This window comes from Triturus cristatus, chromosome 6, assembly GCF_964204655.1.
Source record: "Triturus cristatus chromosome 6, aTriCri1.1, whole genome shotgun sequence".
Taxonomy (NCBI): domain Eukaryota; kingdom Metazoa; phylum Chordata; class Amphibia; order Caudata; family Salamandridae; genus Triturus; species Triturus cristatus.
This window is the reverse complement of record NC_140589.1, coordinates 1,141,749,101-1,141,767,573: the sequence shown is the minus strand read 5'-3', so window position 1 is coordinate 1,141,767,573 and position 18,473 is coordinate 1,141,749,101. Positions and strand designations below refer to the sequence as shown.

The following is an 18,473-nucleotide window of genomic DNA, read 5'->3' as shown; positions in this document are numbered from 1 at the left end:
TCTACTGGTGTTCAATAGATATTTACTGCAGCTTTGTCAGAGAGGTGATATCAGTGATCAAACATCACAGATGTATTTCAGTTCAGTAGCCTAAGCCGGAGTTGCTTCTTGCCAAAGCATGTTTAACTTTAAATACCACCTCTTTAGTGCCCAATGAGAACTTGGGTAGCTTTCCTATATGGTCTTGAGATTGTATTTAGGAACATATTCTACTCTAGTGGAAACTGTTGCCATAAATCTTGTGTCTAAAACAAAATACGGTTCAAAGCCGGAGGGTCCCAGGGAAGTTTTAAGACCACACAGGATTTAATCCCCAACAACAGAACAATAAACAGTGAGAAATCCCGAGGTCTACAAAAAGGTTATAAACAAGTGTGGAAAAACCACTACTAATCAGTTACAAAAGAATAAAGTGAAACAGAACTAGTAATTAAGCTCAACAGAGTTAGTTTTGGGCATATCCCTTTTTAGGACGAAATACCTCAGTCACCAAAGGTGACATGCTTCATCATTTGGAATTCTCCTCCCAGAGGAAAAACCTAGTTCCTCTGGGGGCTACAACCCCCTCTACTAAGAGGGAGGAGCTCAGGGATGTTTTTGTATGTTAAATCGGATATTATAAATCCACACATGAAGAGCTAATAGTATGAATGAGGACGCAGCGCAAAACAAATCAAAACTGTGAGAAGAGTGAAGTTTAAAACTGACTAAAGGACGCCGAGGAAAGACTTTATTGTGAGACGTTCTTTGCCAGGATTAAAAAATACAATGCACCAGCGGTCAGAATTATAAACCGCGGTGATGAAAAGAAGTTAATCTGTCAACATGTTTCAGCCATAGTACCAAAAAATGGGCTAGGCTTTCATCAGGACATTATAATGCTGCTGCCGTTGAATTGAGCCTGTGACCGGTCACAGGCTCAATTCAACGCCGGCGTACCGACGGATAGAGCAGTGCCCCTTTCCTGAGCGGTTGCCAGGTAGAGGTGTGGTGACTTACCCAGTAGTTACGGGTTATGCACTTTATGAAACAGGCGCATCAAGAAAATCCTTGTCCCTGTATCCTTTTCTGTTATATCACTAATTTCATTCTCTGGCAGCAGCATTATAATGTCCTGATGAAAGCCTAGCCCATTTTTTGGCACTATGGCTGAAACATGTTGACAGATTAACTTCTTTTCATCACCGCGGTTTATAATTCTGACCGCTGGTGTATTGTATTTTTTAATCCTGGCAAAGAACGTCTCACAATAAAGTCTTTCCTTGGCGTCCTTTAGTCAGTTTTAAACTTCACTCTTCTCACAGTTTTGATTTGTTTTGCGCTGCGTCCTCATTCCTACTATTAGCTCTTCATATGTGGATTTATAATATCCGATTTAACATACAAAAACATCCCTGAGCTCCTCCCTCTTAGTAGAGGGGGTTGTAGCCCCCAAAGGAACTAGGTTTTTCCTCTGGGAGGAGAATCCCAAATGATGAAGCATGTCACCTTTGGTGAGTGAGGGATTTCGTCCTAAAAAGGGATATGCCCAAAACTAACTCTGTTGAGCTTAATTACTAGTTCTGTTTCACTGAATTCTTTTGTAACTGATTAGTAGTGGTTTTTCAACACTTGTTTATAACATTTTTGTAGACCTCGGGATTTCTCACTGTTTATAAATCTTGTGTCTTCAGCCGTTTCATTTGCCAGAGTTGTGTCTCACAGCTTGATAAATTATTTGCACAGGTGGATTACTATGACTGATGTACAAGCTGTCAAGTGCCATATCTTAAAGACAGTGCCGCAGGTGTTCATGGATATGCCTCAAACCTGATGCTTCTGGATTTTAAGGAATAAGTGCACCAGTGACTTGGTCCAGTGAATGATCGCAACCTGTTTCTTCTCTGTTGAAATGTAGGAATGACCAATTATACACAAAGTAGTATTCCATGCAGGATTTTCAGTTGCGGTGTCTCCTAGAGCTATCACTACAGCCGCACGTATCCTTAACAAGCACTGACAAAGTCAATAGGTCTTGTCTTTAGAATGCTATTGCAAATCTATCTGCATTACAATGCTTGTTGGCAAATCAAAATGTAACTAACAAAATGGCTGGGGCAGCTTCATAAAAGTTTATTTTCTTTAGCCAGGCTCCTCAAAATAGAGACTGCTACACACCATTGGCAAAGCCAGTAGGTCACAAATGCTAGACAGATTAGCTTTGCCACAATTTGTTTTCTTTTTGCTTAAGCACTCTACAAAGTGTGTGCATTTTTTTTTTAACTCTTTTCCTCATATGCTTCTCTCCCCCACTACTTGTTCTCTCCGTTATTGACTTCAGTCATGTTGGGGGTGGGGTTGGAGGGCCTTGAGGGTCTGAGCGTGGGGGCAGAGTCAAAGGTGTGGCTAAAAACAAGATACTTTGAACTTTTTTTTTAGGTCTTTTACCATTAGGTACCTACATATAAAATACCGGGCAGCTTAAATAAACAAGCATTTGCAATGCAATAGGTCAACGCGGGTTTAAGCTATTGGCATTGTAAATGATGTGTTTTGTTTATGTTTCAAAAACCAAAACATAAATAAAAGGCATTGTCATTTACAATGCCAATAGCTCAAACTCGTGTAAATGCGAGACCTGTTGCATTGCAAATGCTTGTTTTAGGAATTGTGCCCTGGCTACCCTGATTGGCTGTCCATGGAGACACAAAAATAAGCCAGGCAGCCACTTTGGACTTATGCTGTTAAAGATGTTAAATAGAGCAGTGATCGGAATTGTTAACACTTGAGTGATGAAATGTACAGGAGTAAAAATATGGAAAGGAATTAATTAATTATTGGTGATTTGACAATGATTTACGTTGCGGCCTGGTGGTAAATAGTCAAATGAACTGTTAGATACTTTTATGAAGTGCTGATCAATTTTGGTTATGCTCAATTAAAAAAATATTTAAAAAAATAATAATATCACCTTTAAACAGTCGCGATAAACCGTTCAGAAGAGTTTCAAGATATACTTAAAAAGTTAAACATGACATGATGTTTGCTCTTGGTTTGTCAGATTTGGCGGTTAAAGTCGGACTACGGTTGCGTCACGGGCAGGCAGCTGCAATGTCTGTTGACAGCTGATAGAGAATCCAGACGGCGCTTGCAACCAGTGGTAGCGTTACGTGCACTTTGATTTTGTACAATAAATTCTGTGCCCATACGCATGGCTACTCTTGCCTGACATGAACAGGAAGGATATTCAGAAGTGTGGGCCATTCTCAAGGTTACACGTTCAGACGGTACCCTCCACAAGAAAACATTCGCAACGTACTTGATGTGACAAGCACAATAAGAAGTAGGAACAAGCACGGCCGCGAAAGTGAAAGCGACCGCTCTCTGTTTATTGTAACCTGATCCACGACGGAAGGAGGAATGCAGCTGCACCCTGCATGCCGCTGCTCGCTCCTGAGACCCAAACGCCGTGGGAGGGAACATTTTAAATAGAGGTGGGACATGCACCCGCCTTTGGCCATTTACGTGCTTTCATTATTGAAAGCCACACCCAAAGGCCAATCAAATGTGTGGGTGGAGTCACACCCAAACGGGGAAGTTTGGAGTGCTCACAAGAAGCCTCACATAGAGCAGCGCATGCGTGCTGCGCTAGGCTAGAACCAAAAATAAATAAATAAATCTGTTACTCAGTGGGAAACGCACTATAGTACTTAATGAAACCTCCATTTAGTTAATGAGCTGCAAAGGTCTGTGTGTAACCAGAGAGCCACAGAATTGAATCTTGATTGATGCAGTGGAGAATAGTGATTTGTGTATTTTTAGTTCTACGAGTTCACAGCCTGCGAAAGAAGGCACTGTGGATATGCAAGTCATTATTTTTTACTTGCATTTCACCCAGTATACAATAGTCTGCAACAAAATGTTTTACGATAAAAGAATGCTTCCGAAATATAGATTGTTAATATTCAAACTATACGTAATGCAAATTATTTACATAATTGTCCCTTCAACTCCTCCTCAGGTATAGCAAGCGCTATTAAATACAAGTACAATTAAAAACACACACTTCACAGCTCTGTTGTTACCTCATTGTACTACTACTCAAAAAGTTTTTAATATCGATCACCACAAAGCTTGGAGTTATTTGATCAATTGAAGCCAGTGCTGGCTCCCAGGCATCCAATACATTTGCAGATTAACTCATAGCGCACATTTGCATTTCTTTCAGGCAAGCACACACCCTGGGAAGAGGGTTTGTTTAGCTGTCTGCCTGGCTTCGGTTTGACAGCACAGGACACTCACTGAATGACAATTCAGCTGAAACATTGAAACTATAAGAATTAATTGTCTGGGGACAGGTGACTTTTTCCAAAACGAACAGCAAACATTTTGTATTCCAGGAAGTGAGGCTGGGAAATGCGCACCTCCCTTCCCGTGATTCCAGGAACCCCCTGGGGGTTGCACCCCGCAGACTGAAGACCTCTGGTGTAGGGTAAGGAGAAAGTCAACCATGGATTGCTGAAAATCCACACCGATTTGAATGTCCCATAGCTTTGACCGATTTACTCAGTCAAAAGCACTACTCGGACCATAAGGATAGGTATACATGGCCAAGTTTCTGCACTGTATATTTACTGATAAGCAGATAGAAGTTAAGGCATCGTTCCATCATACCTAATCCTTCTCCAAACCCATACTGTACTTCAGATAGAATGTTGGATTCTCCTGCCCATGTAATTATTTATTATATAACTATCTGACCCACTACCGTAACTATGGAATCTTGCAAGGAGCTGGATTGGTACCAGCGCAGATCTGGCGTGTTACCTTTTTTAAACATGTATACTATGAAGGTGGTATGCCAAGATGCGAGTAGTTTGGTACAACAAGCTGAATTGAGTAAATTAGTAATGACGGAGGCAGAAAGGACAGCATTTGTTTTATAATGGTGCATTGGTATTCTGTATGGGCCCGGTGCCTTACCAGAGGGACTTGGGGAAATAACAGCTATTACCTCATGTAGCTCAACCCTGATTGAAAGGGGAGAAGATGGATAAATGCTCATTGCTGGCTGATCACCAATCGAGTCTAGATGGTAAATGCAATTTAAATGTTCCACACTCTACTCATCCTTGATAGTCATCCCTATCTCTCCTGGCTGCCCTGTTCGACACTTGGCCGAGTTAACTGTTTTATAGAAGGTGATTGTGTCTTTAGTTGAGCAAGAGGATATCAAATTTGCCCAATTTCCTCTTCTTGTGGACAGTTTATAATCAGCCCTACATCTGGCAATCTCCTCTCCATTTCTAGGGTTTCTATTTAATGTGTCACATTCTCATATCAAACTAGATGGTTGATCCAGTTAGGTGCATCTTACAGGTGTCAGAAGCCTCTCATGTGAACCAGCTTACATTTACAAATGCATCAATGATCGCTTTAGCTACAATAAGTTGACAAGCAGACACTGCATCAAGCAAAATTAGAGTCGATGGTATTGATGAGGAGTGTTAAGATGGCAACAGTTTTCCAGCTAAGTTTCATACCTTTATCTTTGGCCAGAAGGTTGCCAGGGCCCTTACTCTTTGAAACAGGATGTAAGTCTAATGTCAAAACATTCGGGTTACAGTGGCTAAAATTATTTTCCTTGGTTCCCCCTGGCCAAATTGGGAAACAGTTACCTTGCGACAAAAAATTAGACAAGGATTGTCCCCTTGCAACACACAATCAATGTCGCTATTTGATTATTGGACTCGCCAACAATATCGGTGATATTGAAGAGGTGAAGGCGATCAAGTATTGATAAAGCATCGACCCTTAGCATCTACTTTAGGGTATATCCATTCGATAGTGTCTTGTGATGAAAAAGAAAAACAAATCAATGAAGGTCGGTCTACCTCCAAATTTGGCATTATAATAGACCCCTTATATAACATGAACGTTTTGCGAGGTAGATATAGATCTACGCATTAGCAGCTCCAGAACATAAAATTAATCAATCGATGCTACATTGTTTATCCTTAGAATGGGCATTATTGTAAAAATGTATAAGTAGTGAGGTAAAATGTGTGGCACAGGAAATCCAAAAGATTTTAATACAACGGTGAGAAAGGAGTATTGGAATAACTTTAAATGCAGATGAAACAGTAAAGAGTGTCACAAGACCACCACTAGCTCTGCTGGAAGTAGAAGGGAATGTAGGCACAAAATATTTGAAGTAGCCATCCCATGTCAAATCTCCATTGACCCAGGCTTCATGCTGTAAAACAATACTGAAAGTGTTGACATGGGTATATAACCTTTACTCCGCTGTATTTTGTCCACATATCCTTTACTCCTCAGCCTTTACTCTGCATATGCTTTGGCTCTGCATACCTTTACTACACAAATATATGATTTATTTAAATGTTATGCAGTGGGTAGAGGTAAAGGGGAGTAAGGGTAATTTTCGGTTTAAGAGTGGGTAAAGGTAAGGAAGGGTAAGGGTGGATTTTAGGGTTTAGGGGTGGGTAAAGGGGGTAAAAGTTATTTTAGGGTTAAGGAGTGGTTAGAGGTGAAGAAGGGTACGGGTGTTTTAAATGTTAAGCAGTGAGGTAAAGGGTGAGTTTGGGTTAAGGGGTGGGTAGAGGAGAAGATGGAAAAGGTAGAGTAGGGGAAGGGCTGTTTAACGTTTAGGGGTGGGTAGAGGTAAAGGCAGGTAAGCGGTTTTTACAAAAAAAAAATGAGAGGCTGGGTTGGTCACCTCCCAAAAAATAAAAAAGTACGATAAAAAGGGGCCTAACCCTCCAACAAAAAGAAAACAAGCATTGGCATAGCCAATAGGTCTCACCTTTGGGACCTTGTAAGTGTTTAGCCATGCAACAGTTGTTGTTGCACCAAAGAAATTGTGCTGCATAAATAAATACTTATAAGGTCCCAAAAGCAAGACCTATTGGCTATGCCAATGCTTGTTCTTTGTAAAGAAATAGATGCTTGTTTCTATTTCTTTAATTTTGCTATAATCGCGGCACTGGCGCTTTATTTTTAACATTAAAAGTAAAGCGTCGGTGCCGCGATTATACCAAAGGTAAAGAAATAGAAACAAGCATCTATTTCTTTACTTTTGCTATAATCGCGGCACCGGCGCTTTATTTTTAACATTAAAAGTAAAGCGCCGGTGCCCGATTATAGCAAAAGTAAAGAAATAGAAACAAGCATCTATTTCTTTACAAAGAAAAAAGCTGGGGAGAAAAATGCTACCGCCAGCCACAGCCTGCAGTGCAAGCGCGCGCCCTCGCACATGCACTGCATGCTGTAGCCGGCGGTAGCATTTTTTGAAGCCCTCCTTACATAAGGTCTCCGCCAGACCAGCGCAAGCGCTGGGTCAGGCTCGACCTAAAAAGGGGGCCATCGGAGGTCACTCCAAAACACAGAACAAAAAATATATGTGAGGAGAAAAGACTCATGTTATAAAGGCAGTTATTTTTAATGAAACTGCAGAGTAAAGAAAGCTTGAGTAGCAGAGGTTGGGGAGTAAATGCATGCAAACTAAACAAATGCAGACTAATGTCTGATATTCGTTGACAAAGGATAACCAATCATCTACAGTTTCAGAAGTAAGGACCGAAATGGTCCAACAAATCACATTAGTGCTAGACTGGCAACAGGTAAGGACAACTGTATTAGCCAGATCCAGGTACCTCACTCTCATATATATGGCAGATAAATTGCCCATTGTCTTGACACATTTCACATTAGAGCTAATTGGGGGTGAGGAGTCTCAACATGACAAGACTGAAAGGAGGGATACTTGTTTGTACAACAACAGATTGACCCCCAATATTCCCCAGGGAATGCCCTGGAGTAAACTGACTAGCCTACACATCTCAAATGGTTTATTAAAAGCCTTGGAACTACTACATACTGACACATGGGTCAGAATTAAGGTAGAGGATGGCTCTCATTTATCAAGGAAAATTAAATCAACGCAATGGCTGATGCAGGGATGCATCTTGGCTCCATCCTTATTTCACTTGTTTCTTGCAAATCTTAGTCCTTTACTAAAAGATGTTAACTCTCATTCGCATAAACTGGGGGGTGTGGGGGGGGGGGGCTACCAGTTATGGAATTTACTGTACGTGGATGACTTAGTCGTCATAAGCAGAACCAAAGTTGGATTACAGCATCTGTTCGATGCAACCCTCACCTACTCTGTAAAAAATGGCTAACCATTAACAGGAAAAAACTAAAATACTCATTGTACAAGAAAAAAAGGTACAGAAGCATATCTGGCTTCTTGTGGATGAAAAAAAAATTAAAATCAGTAAAAAGCTTCAAGTACATTGGAATTCATTTTAACGTGAATGAAGGATATAGGGACCATTGGAGGAAATAAGGATGAAGGGCAATGCACTGGCTTTTGGCCTGAGGTCTTTATACAACAAACTAAATGGCCCCATGCTTACACCAATCTTGCAGGTGGCGCAAGTTAAGGTCCTCCCCACTCTGAACTATGGGAGTGAGGCACTCAGAGGCAGGGATTGTGGCTCCCTGGACAGAATGGTACTTAAAATATACAGATCAATCTTTCAACTACCTCTGAACACATCGCCTGCCCGAATCAGGCTGGAGTTTGGAATTGCCAAACAGTCTCTAGCTAGGAAGGAGGCCTTTGTGTCCTGCTGTCACAAGCTAAAAGATGGCATCAGAGGGCGCATTAGGCCGCCACCTTGGGCATGAACTGGAGCTCAGGGCGAGTTCTCCGGCACAGGTCTATTTAAACCAGGCCCAGATCTCCCTCTGCCCAACAAATGCCTGGGACTTACTTTTTGGCCACCTGGAGTTAAAAAAACTAACTAAATCCAGTGCTCAGTTGTTATCAATGCTGGAGGACAAAGACAAACTGTCTAAATGCAGTCAGGGGTGGATGACACTTCAAAGCTACACCAGGCTAACACCACAGGGCTACTAAAGTGAAATGTACAGCAACTGGACAATGTGCACTTCTTGAAGTACAGCTTGGGACTATTACACCTAATAAAAACTTCCCCAATGGAGAAGAAGGTTGGGGCAGGACGTCCGTCGTTAATGCATGCTAGAGGCGGAGGACATTGTTCACGTTTTATTTCAGTGTTGTTCCGGCATGGGGGACTAACATGGGCTTTTCTGCAGGAAGTGGAAAGATTGGGGTATAAGGTCATGTAGGGAGGTGGTGCTGGCTTGCTTTGATCCTTTGGACATTAGTCTGAACTGTGCAATGGTCAGATTCTTGCAGAGATTTTACCAGAAGTCTGCGATTAGGGACTTGGCTGACGGCAGGGAGGCGGTAGATGATTGAGAAGACATCACTGCTCCGGTTTCACACATCCTTAAATCTTCTGCAGTATTCTTAACTGTCTGCAATAATATCCAAATCCCAATTCTTAAAGGAGAAAGCACTTGCTCCCTAATTTCGAAAGCACCACCTCAGACCCCTGAACGACCATTCTGGACTTCTCCTTTCCATATCGCTTGCCCTTGACATTAAATGCATTCGCTCATTCATTTTCAGAAAGTTATTGCACGCATTCTCTCAATCATTTTTATAAACTGGCTCTTGCACTTTAATGCTTCCCGTTTGCATTGTTTTAGAACGACCAAATGAGTATTTGCGTTTCAACTCAAAACAAGGCTTAATGGTTGCACTGCACTTAGATTTTACGTGCTCTGATTCAATATGTGTAACTACAATTTTAAATGAGTTTTAACTGATTTTACTGTTATGCGGTCATGATGATGGTTCGATTTTGTGTTTTATTGTGCATTATATTGCAATGGTATTTACTAATCAAGCAATAAAGATGTATTTACTTACTTTAAAAAACTATTTCCTCTCACATTTGAGTTAGTCTAATTGATCCAAATCAGAGAGCAAGTGTAAACATTTTCGGGTGGGGAGAGGATTCAGGAATGAAAACATGGGCTGGATTCATAGACTTATACGTTTGGATAAATTGTTTAGCTGCAAATGGCTATTAAAAAAAAACCTCAATGCTAATAAATGAATGCTTTTTTGTAAAAAAAAATATGGCTCCCCTTTGTGAGAGGAGACTTCTAGTCATCTCAGGGTATTTGAAATTTATAACTACACAATTGTTCTTGAATCTTCGATGAAGTGCTCAGCTAGGCCACCTTTCTTAAAATGTTGTCATAGTCAGCAATGTTAAAATGTGTATTCTCAGTGAGGCAATGGCAGGCTTTATTCCTTAGCTGGATAGTCAATTCAAGAGTGTTTATAGGTAAAATTTGAACATTGGCCATAATTACCAGAAATGGGCAGTAGGCTGGCTTGAAAGGTCTGTTCATTAAATCACTCCCTGGAACCCTAGGCAATGTAGCAGAGCTCAGGCTGTGGTATGGGCATTGACCCCTTATCCCCAGCTCAATGGCGTGTGTATGGACAAGTCTACGAGCTGGCTAGGGGTGGGGGGCCGCTTTCTCGGGTCTAGGCTACAAGTCTGGCAGTTTCCCTTTCAATTACATACAGGCAATCTAATGGGGTGGGGGGGGGGGGGAAAATCAGACAGCACTCAATCATGCCCTTGAACTTATCAGAAAATGAGGTCGAAATAGATGCTGGTTTCCCCAACCTTGCTGTCACAGGGTTATTAATCACAATATGGGTATCTGAACCTGCTGTAAATTTTATGCTTAGGTACCCCTTTTTTTTGGCTTCTTGAGTAAGGGTTCAGGTTCACATACTAAAGAGTCTAAAGCAAAAGACTTGGGGGTCCAAATCCCCAAGAGCAGTAACGATGACATCATCAAGGTCATTGGCTTCATACACATTTAACATTTGTAACAAGCGCAAACATGGCACAAGGGCATTGAAGTGCTTTACATGGGCCCAGATTACATTACACGAGGTCAGATTCATTTTATTTTAAGCATGTGAAATTAAAAGATTTGCCCAGAACCAAAGGATGTAGAACCAATGCCAGTACTCTCACCTGGTTCCTTAGACCGAAAGGTGGCAGCTCTTGACATTAGGTCACATTCATATTTCTCGTTTTATATGGGAAAGTCATACACAAGTGGTATGGTTCTGTATGATCATTGAAATGTCACACAAATACTCCGAAAACATAGAAATGTCAACCTCAAAACTTGGCAGTTATGTGTCAGTTGGGACCTCTCGGTGCTTACCTTATTACCTGTGGCTCTATTGGGCTCTCCAGTAGAATTATAGCTGCAACCAAAGGTGTAAAGACTGCCGCAGCCAGAATCGCGAAGGTTGCTCTGAAGATTTTGCCACTGTAGGAGCTGCGAAGAAAAGACACCCTATTACAAAACATCAACGGACATTTCCCACACACTAAATGGCAAACCCACCTTTAATTCTGCTAAATGAGATGACAAACATGTTGCTGCACTTTCAGGGTTACTGGCTAAAAATAATTAAGAACTTCAAAAATGAAACTCAGGGGGGTAAAAGTTAGAATCTAGAAAGCTTTCAGTTGTGCTCTCCCGTTCAGAAGTAAGCCGTGAGATACTGCAGCATGCACTTTCAATAAAAGGTGGCAGGCCTTCTCTTGTTTTCCACCAAAGATTTCTATTAAGTTTTACCTTCTGCGAACACGACTTTAAAACATATTAATAGCAGGCGTCTTTAGATGGTACAGTTTCATGGTATTCAGAAAACGGTGCACAATACCAACATCTTAACCGCTTTCACCTTAAATGGTATCTTTAATTGCCTATTTAAAATAAACAGTGAATCCGAGTTCAGACATCTACCATCTTGATTTTCCACGAGGTGAAGCAGACCACTTTACTCCTGTACAGGTATGCTACTATTACCTAAACCTACATAAAGCATAAGCATTCCAGACTGATACTCGCATCCAATTCAGTGTAACAGCTTCTCGGAGTGGGCCCAACCAAGTATGTGCTCGGCTTTCCCTTTCATGGAGGGCGTGTATCCAATTTATCTTCCCTCTTTTCCCAAATAATCATCCTTGTGTCGGAATATCGAGCCGTTTTGACTGAAATTGGACGTTGAACAGTGCATCTATTTCCGCATGCACCCAGATTTTCCAAGTCTCTCGGCCAGTCAATATCAGTGGAGTGGTTGGTACCTTCCCAGTTCATAGCAAGGAGTCTTTTCGCAAGTACATATGCTAGCAGTAATTCAACACGTATTTTTTTTTTTACGTACTACAAGTCTTAATACGCAACTTGTCACCACCTCTGGTATTTAATTCTGATACACACTCCTGGACCCCATCTCAGAAACTGGAAATTCGGGGACACGTCCACAACATGTGGTTAAAGTTAGCATCTGCCGCTGCACATCTGGGACATGTTGGATGTGGATGTTACAGGGAAAATATGCCCCATGTGCTTCGATGTCAGGTATTGTTGAGGTAAATAATAAAATTGCATGCATTTCAACCTGGAATTCCTGAACAGTTTCACATAACTCATGGATCTGGGCCCTTGCTCATCAGGTAAATCCAGGATCAAGCACAGGTCCCATTTGTTCTTTAGGGACCCAAACTGCCTATCACTCTGTTGTTGCAATCCTTTATATAAACTTGTGACTGCCTTCCTCTCGTAGCCGTCAGAAGCACCCTTAACACCAAAGAGGTGTTAGGTACCTCCTGTGTGGCATCCCACAGCTTTATCAGTTATTGTATCATGTCACCATACAGTAGGAAATATCCTGGGCTTACGGTGTACATCTCCATGAGGTTATATAAAGGCCTTAGTAGCCCATTATCACCGACATCATCACACATCTGCATTACGGCCTCAGTCGAAGGTCATGGGTCGTTGTGGACAGCCAGCATCGCACAGATGGGAAGAGACCACAAAAGTGGCTCTGGTGCATACTGCGGAGGAGAGTTACGGAAATCAACGCGGGCAGAGCCACACATGTGGGAACAACGAGAGCGCAACCATACTTGCCTGAACAATGCTTCTGCCTTAACCACGCATGGTTAAGGTAGAAAGCGGTCTAGTGTTCAGGATGTGCGGGAAGAAGCAGAGGAAGCGTCAGAAAAGGATACTTCGGACGAGGAAAGGTAAGTGGGGCTGGGGCCAAGTTTGGGGTGGGGGGGTCGCTTTTAGAGCTCCGAGTTGGGGTACTTTTGGGACGGGGGCAGGTTTTTACAGTTCAGGGTGGGGGAAGGAGGTTGGGGTAGTTTTTAGGGCTGTGGCTGGGTTCGGGGGAGAGTTGTTAGGAGTGGGGAACGGTTTTAAGGCTCAGGGCGGGTGGCATCACAGCCGTTTTTTTAATTTGGGCAGGGTTGTAGGCCTCAGCGAAATGGAAGGGGTCGGGGTAGTTTTATAAACAGCAAGGGGAAAGTTTTTGGGCTCAGCGCGGGGCCAGGTAGTGGTAGGGGGCATGGTTTTTGGCCTTAGGGAAGTGTGAGGAGAACTGGTAATTGTAAGGGTAGGGCTGCTTTTACGCCTCAGGGTGGGGGGGTGATGTGGGGGGTTAGAATTTTAGGGCTTAGGGCGGGGGGGTCAGGGTAGTGGCGATCTTAACCACGCATATCCCCTTACAATTCATGCCTTTACAACAGAATTGTGTGGTAAAAGCATGTATGGTGAAGAAATGCTTGGTTAAGACACATTTGCAGTTCGGGCTGCATGGTAGAGGCACGTGTGGTTTCACCACGAGCGCCTGTCATTAAACATCCAGAGGATTTGCTAGAACTTAAACATGCATCTACCAGCAGCCCCAAGACACCATCATCCAAAAGTCATTTGGCACCTCCATCAATAACTGCACCCATGGGTCATCTGTGTATAAAGATACCATCTGCCTTGGACATTAATCCGCTCCTTCCAATCAGAAAGTGCTCCGATATTACGCTGCCTATCCAAACTGTCGCTACTGGGTCAGAGAACAACAGCTGGATCCATCCCAAAAATGGGACCCATTCCCAAGCAGTGCAGCACCACCATTAAGTAGCCAACTACATGTCGAATACCTTTTCTATGTCAAGAGAAGCCACCCACCACGCAGCGTCTTGCCTCTTGGTCAAATCTATAACCCCTAACAACTGCCATACACTGAGTAAGGTATTCCTACCTGGAAGAATTCAGCACTGACCCAGATGCACTATTGGTATTAGGCGATTAGCTAGCACTTTACCCAGTGCATTAAAGTCCACATTAAGTAATGACGTAAGGCAATACGTACTGAAGTTCGGGGGATACCTGCCTGTTGCGGCAGAACCACAATAATTTCTTCCCTCATGGAGGGTGGTAACCTATCATTCTTTCTAACTGCCGCATAGACCTAGAGCAAAAGAGGTGTCAGTTGCAAGCTACACTCTGTTAAACTCTATGGGTAGTCTATCCGTGCCAGAGGTTTTAACACTACATATCTTGTTTATGGCTAATCGTATTTCTTTTAACAAGACTGGTTTCTCAAGTGTTCGACGTTATACTACATTAATTGAGGGTAAGGTCACCTTATCTGGAAGTTCCCCAGGAGAGCTTACTTCCTTCCCTAATAGGGGAATGCATAGGTGTCTATAACAATGTCTAAATACTTTGTTCATATAGTCGTGTGCTTACAATCAGACCTCAGAATACGTAAGTCATTTCGTTATCCTAGTAGTATCAGATTGCAGGAAGCCTGCAAGCATTTTACCTGCACTGTAACTTTCAACACTCAGCCAAGCCGCATACTCTCTGTTCATTAACACACTAACTTTGCTCAACAGGCCTGCTTTTGTAAGTAATTGCCTAACTTGTGTATCTGCCGGCAACTAAATTTCAAGGTCTCTAATGCAATCTTTTATGGTTTGCAACGCTTGTATCAGCATCTATTTAAAAACAACAGTTGATGGACAGAATGCAGAACAATGTCATACATTCACCCCAGTACAGAGATCTGGGCCTAAATCCATTGTTTTTTTGCTCACCATGCCATTCCAGTTTGAACCCAGCCATATGCAAATCAGTCTTGACCCTGTGCCTCATGGGACAGTCCAGCCAGAACTGCCAAGCCAGGTCCTCCCTGGACTGGAAACCAGCATCCTAGGACCGGTTTCGGGGTTTCACCCCACTTCAGCCAGGATAGCTTGATTCCAGTGGCATGGAGAACACGGGACCCACGTCTGGACATACCCGTCCCACTCGGGGTGAGCAAAATAACAATGGATTAAACCTAGATCTGTGACTGGGGTTGAATGTTTTGCCAATGTGCAACATATCGTCCATCATCTTGTGTGTTTTGCTGTTCGCCCTATGTGATAAGGGTATGCCCAGATGTGGGTCCCCGTGCTCACTACACCACTGGAGTCAAGCTATCCTGGCTGAAGAGGGGTGAAACCCCGAAACCGGTCCTAGGATGCTTGATTCCGGTCCAGGGAAGACATGGCTTGGCAGTTCGGGCTGGACTGTTCCCATGAGGCACAGGGTCAAGACTGATTTGCAGATGTCCATGTCTGAACTGGGGTGGCGTGCTGAGCAAACTAACAATTGATTAAACCCAGATCTGTGACTGGGGGTGAATGTTTTGCCAATGTGAAACATTCCGTCCATCATCTTGTGTGTTCAGCATCTATTTAACCACATACGCTTTCCTTATGCATAGTCTCCATTTTACAATGCTGAAAACCTTCCACTCTTTTGTGGTATCCATTGCCAACCCTGTATTTTTCTTGAAATAATGGTTCTAAGTTTTCCCCTATAGTGGCTCAGAATACAGAGTCCTCCGTGGCCTCCTTGGGAAGTCTCCAAGTAGGTATCTGTAGGTAAGTTCCCCTATAACAGTGTGAGTATGAGTAGGCTATGATCAGAAAGGGTACGACCCACATACTCCGGATCATTCATGTGCTTTCCTGCCTCATTAATACAATAAACAATATCTATTCTGGTATAAAGAGCTTGTAACCCAGAGTAGAAAGAGAGCTCACATGCTTTCAGGTTTATCAACCTCCCTGCGTCTGTGACTTGGTTGTTAACTGCCGAAATGAGATGCCCTGGCACTAGAGGCATGTTTCTGTCCCTTTCTTTATGTGGAACACAGTTCAAATCAACCCCATCTCAATTTACATGCTGTTTGTGGATTACCTATTAGGGATGATTAAACTATTAAAAAAAAAGGAGACAGAATCTACATGAGGAGCATTATACAGCCATGAGAGAAAGCAATTCACCATCCAGCACTCCCTCATCCAGCATGAGCCTACCCTCTGGATCAATTCTGGTAGACTGGGAACTCCAGGCACCACACAGATAAGTAGTGCTAAGGGAACCGCACGTGGTCCCCACTGACGTCCTGCAGCTGTGTTATGTGTCTCATGGAAACAAGCGAAGTATATGTGACAATGCTTAAGGTAGGCATGTTATCTTTTTGTGGGGGGTGGCCATGGCTCTAACATTCCATGATAGGATATTGTATGTTGTTTGAGTAGTCTAACATTCCCTGCCATGTAACACCTGGGAAGCTAGCCAACCTCTTGCAGTACCTATGCCCGTCATTTTGCCTCTCCCTGCCAGTTTGTGACTGTACTCTGCCTAGAAAGTTACTTAGTTTAATAATATTAACACTATGTTATGTTATTTAATTTTATAGCGCGCACGGCTACTCGAAGGAGTATCCCGGAGCGAGCAAAGGGGAAACAAACAAAACCTGACCCTCACAAAAAGAGATGAGTTTTTAACAATTTTTTAAAAACAACAATGTCATCAACCGAACGAAGAGCAAAGGGTAGTGCATTCCAGGCACGAGCCGCCAGAACGGACAGGGAAGCACCCCCCAAGCGATGCCGCTGGAAACCAGGAATCTTTACCAATTTAAGGGAAGCAGAGCGCAGAAGTCTCCCAGGAACGTAAAAAGAGAAACGTTTCAGCAAATAAGCCGGTCCTAGGCCGTGGAGCGCCCGATGGGCTATGGTGAGGGATTAAAACACCACCCGCGCCTTGACCGGGAGCCAGTGCAGGGAGCGCAGGTAGCCCCGCACGCTCTCCCTGGGCGGGATCCCTCCCAAAAGGCGGGCAGCCGCATTCTGGATCACCTGGAGTCTATTGAGGGAGTAAGCTGGAATCCCCACATAGAGGGCGTTAGCGTAATCCTGGCGAGACAGGATAAGTGCTTGCACAACCGACTCGCGAGCAGACTGGGAAGAAGCGGAAAAAATCTTCTCAGAACTCTCAGGAGTCCAAAACAGCAGCCTGCCAGTCGATTCACCTGGCTGGAAAAGGAAAGATTCCCATCAAACCAGACACCCAGGTTCTTGGCTGTCTGGCTACTGGACAGGGGGGCCGGAAACTCAGCTGGCCAGATCAAATCTCTGAACCCAGGTGGAAAATCACCAAACAGCAGAACCTCTGACTTGTCTTCGTTGCATTTCAACTGGGCGATAGCCAACCATTTGAAAACTGCCGCGAGACATGATTGCACAGGGGCCACAGCAGCCGTGTTCTTATTCCACGTGAATAGAAGTTGTGTGTCGTCTGCGTAGGCAATCACCTTAGCCCCCAGACCTTCCGCCAACCAGACGAGAGGGGTAAGGTAGATGTTAAACAGAAGGGGGCTAAGGGATGAACCCTGAGGTACCCCTGTGCACACACGCGGAGGTGTGGAAGCCACCGGAGGAAGCCAAACCCGCTGAAACCGGCCCTCCTGAAAGGACTTAATCCAGCCCCAGGCTGAGCCAATCACACCAATCTCTGACAATCTGTCCAGTAGTAGGGAATGGGGAACCGTATCAAAAGCAGCCGACAGGTCGAGCAGCACTAAGGCTGCTCTCCCGCCGGCATCGAGACAATCACGAATAGCTTCCGATACCTCCACTAAGGCACCTTCCGTGCTAAAGGAAGGGAAGAAACCCGACTGAGCCGGATGAAGTAGGCCCGCACCCTCCACATACTCTGAAAGCTGCCTGTTAACTATCTTCTCGCACACCTTAGAGAGGCTAGGGAGAAGAGAAATCGGTCTATAGTTCCCCGGAAACGAGGGATCAAGAGCAGCTTTCTTCAAGAGGGGGAGGATTTTTGCCTGCTTCCAAATACTAGGGACCTTAGCGACGTGCAAGGATATATTGATGATGTAATTAACTTCGGCATTCACAGTCTCTGCCACGGAAGCCAAAAGTCTTGCCGGGCAGGGATCAGCCGGAGAGCCGGACTTCAAGCCCTTCAATATTCTCAGCGAGCAGGGTAGATCAACTGGGGAAAAAATAGCAAAAGAATGGATGGAAGAAATACCCACCCGGCTGGGCGCATGAGAGACCAAAGAAGGAGATCTGCAGTCCAGCACAACGGGATTTGAAAAACTATCTTTAATCCCTTGGATTTTATCCCCAAAAAATTTGGATAGGGACTCGCACCAGGCAACCGACACGGGCATCGTGCTACTTTGAGCTAATGGAGACATAAAGCTCTGAACAATGGCAAAGATCTCTTTAGAATTATTTTGCGCCCAATCTATGCGAGTGGCGAAGAACTGCCTTTTAGCTAAAGAAATGGCCTTATAATATATTTTCTGGCCCTGCCTAAGCCTGCCCTTGGCC

The 18,473-nt window shown here is 43.6% G+C and overlaps 1 protein-coding gene across 1 annotated transcript in view; it reads right to left on the bottom strand.

Moving 5' to 3' along the window:
- Positions 1-18,473, bottom strand: part of APMAP (adipocyte plasma membrane associated protein) — a 386,605-nt gene that overhangs the window by 293,100 nt on the left and 75,032 nt on the right. The window contains exon 2 of the mRNA XM_085612063.1: positions 11,140-11,256. Within this exon, the coding sequence (XP_085468189.1) occupies positions 11,140-11,256 (117 nt within the window). The remainder of the gene's footprint in view (positions 1-11,139; positions 11,257-18,473) is intronic.